Source organism: Phyllobates terribilis, unplaced genomic scaffold (assembly GCF_046119375.1).
Source record: "Phyllobates terribilis strain yellow unplaced genomic scaffold, ASM4611937v1 Scaffold_3__8_contigs__length_932513732, whole genome shotgun sequence".
Classification (NCBI taxonomy): Eukaryota; Metazoa; Chordata; class Amphibia; order Anura; family Dendrobatidae; genus Phyllobates; species Phyllobates terribilis.
This window is the reverse complement of record NW_027362763.1, coordinates 477,431,816-477,439,632: the sequence shown is the minus strand read 5'-3', so window position 1 is coordinate 477,439,632 and position 7,817 is coordinate 477,431,816. Positions and strand designations below refer to the sequence as shown.

The window sequence follows — 7,817 nt, the reverse complement described above, 5'->3', positions numbered from 1 at the left end:
AAAAAGTAACTTTCATAACCATGATAAATTCTGCATTTTTTTTTAAATCCAGTTTTATTGCCCTTTTTAGGGTCCGTTTACCCAGACTGACATCACAAAATGACCACAGATCGGTAACATTTTACCGATCAGCGGTAGTTTGAATGCCTGTTTGCGCATTGTGTACTTTGTGATCTAGATTGCTCAGTTCGCATAGGCTATCATAGTGGTCAGCAGCAGTCCTTTACTCAATATGACCACAGAACGATTTTTTTTTTTATGCTACTCAAATTATCATTTCACCTGATGAACGAGCGTTTAGCTTGTTGATCAGCAGCCTGTTTACAAGGAAAGGTAATTGTAAAAACAACGCTCGTTCACGATCATCTAGCAGTGTAAATGCCCCATTATTCTACAGGCCAAATAAAAATTTACAAAATCTTGTTTCGTCCAAACTAGCACTTTAGAACTTGAAGCCAGTTTTCAAAATGAGGAAATAACTAATGTTTAGGTCTACAGCACACTTCAGTCCAATTACCCAAAATGCAACTGTTGCAAAGCTAGGAGGGATAGCTAACACTAGATGAGACAGAGAAAGGATTCAGAAGGATCTAGATAAGCTTGAACATTGAATACCATTCTATTAGTCGCGGCCCAGAGAGAAGTGCAAGATTTTAAATCTGCGCAAAAAAAAAATGAAAATTACATCTACAGAATGGGAGGAATAGACCTAAGCAACAGCACGTGTGAAAAAGTCTTGGCTACATTAATAGATCACAGACTTCACATGAGTCAACAGTGTCATGCAGCAGCAAAAAAAAAAAAACAGCAACACGTTCTGGGATATTTTAAGAGAAACAGAGTCTAGATCACAAAGTAATTATCCACCTCTATTCCTTGGTCAGACCTCATCTAGAATACTGTGCCCAATTCTAGGCGCCACATTTTAAAAAATACATAGCAAAACTAGAGTAAATTCAGAGAAGAGTTACAAGGATGGTGAGTGGACTGCAAACTATTTCCTGTGAGAAACTGTTAAAGGGATCTGGGAATGTATAGCTTGCAAAAAAATAAGGCCAAGAGGAGACTTAATAGCTGTGTACAAATATCTGAAGGGATGTCTCAGTGTAGAGGGATCATCCTTATTCTCATTTGGAACTGAAAAGGGAGAAGATACAGATTAGATATTAGAAAAAAAAACCTTGAATGTGATCAATGAGTGGAACAGGGTGCCACAAGAGGTGGTGAGCACGAGTGGTCATTACTTAAGTTTGCCTAGGGTATGCACTAGAGTATCACAAGTACTCAAGTGACTGTGTGGACTCTTAACATGTTACGTGGCTGTTAGACAGCCACAAAACATGCGGGGGATTGCCTGAAAAACATGGCCAATTCCCACATGTTTTGTGGCTGTCTAACAGCCGCAAAACATGCGACCACAGAGACTTGAACATGTCACTGTGCTTTCTCAGGCAAACTCCAGTAATGAGTACTTGCGCTCATCACTAGTGGCGAGTTCTCCTTAAATGGAAGTCTTCAAACAGAGGCTGGACAGACATCTGTCTGAGATCATTTAGTGGAGCAGGGGGTTGGACAAATCATGACCCTGGAGGTCACTTCCACCTCCAACATTCTATGAGAATATTGTGAAATATTAAGAATGTAAGTTCTTTTCTCAGAAATAATGGAAGTAACTAACGCCGATGAGGCAAATTATGGAGATTTGTTGAAAACATAGCAATTCTAAAGAGCCATTTATTGATTGGTTGACCTATGAAGATACTCTAGCGATACACTATCCTGCATAGGGGCGAGAATAATGTACAACATTCATGTGTATTGACAGATATCCCCAATACCAAGAATTTGGCCTGTTTTGTCACGACCCCCATGCCAAACTGGTTTATCTGCTAATCTCCATCTAAGAAGCAAATTGGGGGGGGGGGGGGGGAACAAAACAAAAAAAAACAGAAAGTCCTTCTGCCTAAACAGGGGCATCTATTGTGTGACATGTAAAAACTCCTGCCATCACTACTAACCTATGAAATCCACGCAAGGCCTGATTTACACATCCAAGTATGGACTGCGATGCACAGACTAGCCGCGAGGCTCCTGACCAGAACTCCACAGACTCATAGGCTTAGACTTGCAGACCCTACTCTGTGCGCCCAAGGCTGTTTTTTTGCGCTTTGTCCTGTAACCCATCTTGTGGCACAGTACACATTAGCAGATCTAACCACTTCATAAAAGCAATAGGATTGTGCATAATGCTGCATACACATCTGTGTAAATGAAGGCATAGTATAAATAACTGAGATTACTATAGACTCATCTACTTGTTGTCCATTTATTGATAGTTTGTGGTAAACAGATTACATGAGCAAAGAAAGAATAGGACAACATGACATTATATCCTGTTCAAACCTGAAAAGTATGCATTTTATAAATTGGTATATAAAATGTAAACAGGGACAGAATTGTCAGGCGAGACTGTAGGCATACAACCATGCTGTAGCTTTTGCAGTCCTCAAAGAGCAGAATACAACTCAGAAAAGTCTAAACTTGCTACAGAAAGTTTGTATAAAAAGCATGGATGTCAACGCTATGTTATAAAGGGCTGAAACTAAATGTCAGCTTCAGCCTAATCTAGGCGCAGGTCTACTAATGCCTGCTGCCAAATCCATCAGATGTATTATCCTCTGTTCAAGCCACTTCCATAGCATTTCAATCTGATAAATAATTGATACAAGAGTAAGCAAAACTAATCACATTAAAATGCACTGTACTTGGCATTTACTAACATTATGGGACAAGGGATATTTTGCATATAGATCGAGTACTAGGTAAGCATTTACAGTACCATACATATAATAAACCCTGCTCTAAAGTGAAGGTGTCATTGGCTACAGCAGGTTGTCTGCTCACATAACAAAAAGTGACAGATATTCACCAACAAGTTTACACCCAAAAATAAAATAGGAGTAGGAACCATTGTTAAGTCATCAACTCAATGGGATTGGTCATAAATCCACATTGCTGGTGTGAAAACCCCAACACGAAGGTAACATTGTGTAAACGTAGTCGAAACAATCTTAGGTTCCCCAAATTTTGATTTGTTTTATATAAATACGAAAAAAAAAGTTTTTTTAACCAGGAACTCCCATAATGACTGCATGATGTGTTGCAAAAACCATCTTCACATTTAAAATATGGGAGGTGTGAATACAATCTACTCCACACCTTCTGCAGGTAAAAGCTGAAGAAAAGGCATTGATGGACAAATAATGAAGCCAAGTATACCCAGAATGTCTTAAACACTATGCTTGGAATGTGGGCAAGCATAGAGAAGGAAGTAGGCCTGCATGCCCTGGAGCAAGTCGCAGCCTTCTACAGGGTGCAAGGCATTGTGGTAGGTTAAATGTAAATGCACTTCATTGGGTTAAACAAAGGGCCATTATGCTTGTGAGAGGATTTTAAATGAGCACCTTTTGTCTAAAGTCAGTGGTTCATTTTATGGATCAACCCCAATAGCCACAATGGCTTTGGAGTACAGGTAAACCTAAAAAGAAGTCCACTAGAGCTCTCATCACCATGTGTTTAGGCAATATGGTGCCAAAAACCAAAGGCTAGTTATACAATGGTAGTTGGGCTGAGAACCCCCACCACTATGAATACGCTCAGCAAGCACAATGCAATGGGGGGGCATGCAGGTTAGCAAGAAGCAAAAGCCATTAGTGTTAAGTCTATGTCAAAGAAACACAAAACATACATTTTATTCACATTTATTTTTCGCTTTTAGTGTGCTCACAGAAAATTAGAACACCTTTTAAGCAAGAGTTTAATAGCAATTTTGTAAGCAAAGTTACATTCCATCTCTAAGTCAAATTGGTCAAAGCTTCTCCAGTATTTACAAAACATGAAAGACAAGATGCTACACAAAAAAACCATTGCATCTGAAGTTTTCCTTAATTCTTAAAGACAACTGGAAAAGAAAGCATTGCCTGCTGTAATCAAAAACATACCACAGTAGAAACAGTAACCATTCCACTTATCACAGCTTTGTTGAGTTTAAAATTTGTGGTTAAAAGGTCCAATATGACTGCAGTTTTACAAAAATGGCCAGGGTGGAAAGAGTTGCAAACTTCATGTGCTTTTGGATATCAAGATTCCTTTTATACAATAGTCACAGTTAAAAACACCCTGCTGGTAATACATAATTACATTTTATTAAGGTCAAAAACCAGCAATAAACAATAAGCCTATACAACTCGTAATTCTACTTAATCACCGACTGATACAGCTAACATGAGATAAGTGAAAAGTTCCTATGGTTTAAATGAATTACTAAAACTATGATCTGGGTATTGATTTTTTTTTTTTTTTTTTTTTTTTTTATTTTGCTTGCCATCTTAGTCAAGACCTTTAGTGTTGTATACCTTGTAGAAGGCTGTCCTCACAAAATACATCATTATGTCTCTTAAAATGAGAAAAAAAAAAAAAAAGAGAAGACTAAAGAAACGAAAAACAGAGAAACAGAAACCTGACCCCATTCTGTGTGGCACATTCTCTTGGCAATGTGTGCACCACCTAAAACCCACTGTGGCCCCTATCACTTCATTTGATATCCCCCTATATTGACCCACCCATCTCCTTCATGTATGGGTATGTCCATATATTGACAAAAAGAAAAAAAAAAGTATACATTTTTCAATAAAAGATGCAAAGTACGCAAAACATTAATACTGATGCGAAAAAAAAAAAAAAGGATCAAGGCCGGTGACTGCTGTAAACTCTACCCGGCCCGTTGGAATGGTGGTAACAGAATGATTTGAGATGGGATCTGTAAGGAGGAAAAAATGTGAAAAAAAAAAAAATCTTTAAATCAATCCCTGGTTGTAGACAAGTTCTCCAAAACCAGTACCTGGCACCACTCCAACAAACAAACGAGGGGAGAAAAAAAAAAAAGTTCTTTGATTATCTCAAAACAGCCATCTTTTTACTCTGCTGACTCAGCTGCTGGACTGGATTCGGATGTAGCTTCCTGTGTTGGAGCTGCTGGCTCTTCAGCTTTTGGTGCCTCTGGTTCAGTAGATGGAGCAGCTGCGACAGTGGTGGGGGCCTCTTCTGCAGGCTTTTCCTCAGGCTTTGGCTCCTCAGCAGGCTTTACCTCCTCGGTGGGCTTTTCTGGTACAGGCTCTTCGGGTTTAGCTTCCTGGGGGTCAGGCGATGCTGCGGCAGCCTCTTCTTTCTTCTCCTCTGGGCAGCTGGCAGCAGCAGCCTCCTCTTGGGCTGGCTTGGCCTCTTCATTGGTGGCCTCAGGAGCAGCTGCAGGAGCGTCCTCCTTTGCAGCCTCATTGGCTGCACCTTCACCCTCGGCTCCTTCATTGTTCTCCTTTTTGTTCTTTTTGAAAGAAAAGCCACTCAGCTTAAAGGACTTTTTAAAGGAGAAGCGCTTCTTTTTCTTCTTGGGGGTTTCATTGCTGGTGGAGGGTGTAGAAGTAGACCCAGCTTCTTCTGTTTTGGTGGAGGCCTCGCCCTCTGCTGGAGACGCTGGTTCTGCGCTCTCCCCCTCAGCGGACACAGCAGCCTCCTTTTCTGGTGCGGCCTCAGCTGCTGCGGCCTCCTCTTTGACTGTCTCCTCAGCGGGGGCACTGCCATTAGCCTGGACTTCTTCCTTTTCTGCCTCAGCAGCTGCAGGAGATGCATCACCATTGGCCTTCACATGTCCATTTTCCTGTTGAGGAATTGCCAGTGGTTAAAATACATTAAAACTCAGGAATTACAGTTTTAGGTCTTGCCAGTGGCAAGATTACATTAAAAACACTGGTCATACATGCTAGATCTATGGAGTTCTAACACCAATATCAAATTCCTTCCTACATGGCCCTCAGCTACCTGTTCCCACACCCATCCCTTGCCTGAAAAGCAGCGCGCTTCCCTCCATTCCCACCAACGCCCCCAGTACCAGCGTGCCGCCACCAGAGGGCGCTGCGCCTCCACCAGCACAAGCATTAGGCTCCAGGGAGCCCGGCAGGCTGCAAGTGCATTAGCTCCCAGATCACGCCTTCCTCCTAGCAGCAGCTCCAGCAAGGAGACAAAGCCTGAGCTTTCCCTCATACAAGAGGGGAGAGGAAAAAAAACGGTGCTGAAAGGAGGGGGCTTACTAACCCTCCATCTACACAATGGCGTCTGCAGACCCCTCCCATGCATCCCAGTTAAATGTCATCTGTACGGTCACAGCTCTGGGTGCATCCATCATATACTATATAGAGTGCTAAATAAGGCACGATCGGTGATGGAGACACATGTTGCTTAGACCCCAGCACATCTAAATATAAGAGCAGACGATCAGAGTCCAGGCAACGATCGGTAGCAACAGATGAGCTGGCTCTTACCTGGCCGTTCGTCTTGGAAGGAGAGGCGGCCACCGGCTCCCCGGGCTTCTCTACGGTGGCGGCTTCGCCTTTGGCACCGGACTTAGAGATTTGGCCTCCCATTGCTGTCTGTGTATCCAACAAAAAAGGTAGTGGTCACCCGCAGGCAGAGAGGCGGCTAGGACAGACGATAGAGGCAGCAGCAGACAAAGAGATGCCGGCAGGCAGGCAGGCACTGCTGGCCACAATAGAGCAGAGCGCAGAGAGCAGGCAGACAGTGACCGCACGGCGCGGTGCTAGCAGACAGTCCCGCTCCACACGCCGCTGATAGATCCCAGTGCTCGGGAGCCGCCGCGCTGCCTACAACAGGAAAATGGAGAAATCTCCCCGCTCGCTAATAAGATGCGGAGTCCAACGCCCAAGTGCACAGATGAATGGGCTTCCCAAGGCATGACGGCAGCCCAGTCCCGGGCCCGCCAATCACAGCGCGCCCAGACAAAGGCCGGGGCGGGGCCAGGGATCTGGGCAGAACAATGCAGCCCAGCACAGCAGAAAGCCCCAATCTAATCGCCAATACAAGCAGCAGCTCCGGCTGCAGCCCCCATACTCACTGCTGCTCGCCGAGTCACGGCCCGCCAGAGCCGGCTGCAGCCATTTATAGCCGCCGCAGCTGCTCATCAGCACGCTGCCGCCTTTTCTCTCCTGCCCCTTTCATTGGTGATTGACTGGTGCAGGCTCGGTCTGCCGGCCAGATGTGCTGCTGCTGCTGCTGCTGTACACACTTATTGTTATTTATGGCCGTCCATCCTCGGGGTCTAATGAAACGCCGCCGTCCAATTACTCCTGATCTGTTAGCCACCCACTAGAGGCTTCGTGTGTGACAGTGATCGTGCGTGGCGGCGCTGGAGGGGTTAACAGGGACGAGATCGGGGGGCTGCGAGGATCAGATGTGACCCCTGAGATGTCCTCGTCTGGTCCTTGTTACGGTGGTCGCGCGTAACCCTCTCCGTGCTGTAGCCATTACTGGGGAGGGGGGAGACGTGACATCGTTGGGGGAGGGGGTGACAGGAATAATAATGGCAGGGTGAGTGCCCATTGTTTGCTCTTTGTTTAGACCCACGGTGGGGGGTGGGAAGGGGCCGGACACGGATGAGGTGAACTGTGGGCGTGCCGTGGAAAGCAATCTCATCCTTCACGGCTGACATGTACAGTTCTATGGAGAAGTAACACTGTGACACTGTCCACGGCCGCCATGTGGACTGAGCCATCTTCTCCCTGACACAGCGGTGTGAGGGCGATGAGGCAGCTGCACCGAGCTTTCCCGCCATCCAGCAGCTGTGACCTGACGGACAGAAGGACAGCTCCTATCTGTACTACTAGGAAACAGCTCCTGTAGATGGAGAGGGGTCAGACTCCATAGCTCCTCACTGCCCCAAAATACAGTATGGTCACACATTTCCTTCA

General features: G+C 44.9%; 1 protein-coding gene across 1 annotated transcript; it reads right to left on the bottom strand.

Moving 5' to 3' along the window:
• Positions 1–4,347: 4,347 nt before the first annotated feature.
• On the bottom strand, positions 4,348–6,941 carry MARCKS (myristoylated alanine rich protein kinase C substrate). Its single transcript, XM_073675874.1, has 2 exons — positions 6,375–6,941; positions 4,348–5,713 (listed from the first exon to the last, which is right to left on the bottom strand). Exons 1-2 carry the CDS (start codon positions 6,474–6,476, stop codon positions 4,976–4,978), a joined length of 840 nt encoding a protein of 279 aa, XP_073531975.1. The 5' UTR covers positions 6,477–6,941; the 3' UTR covers positions 4,348–4,975.
• Positions 6,942–7,817: the final 876 nt, after the last annotated feature.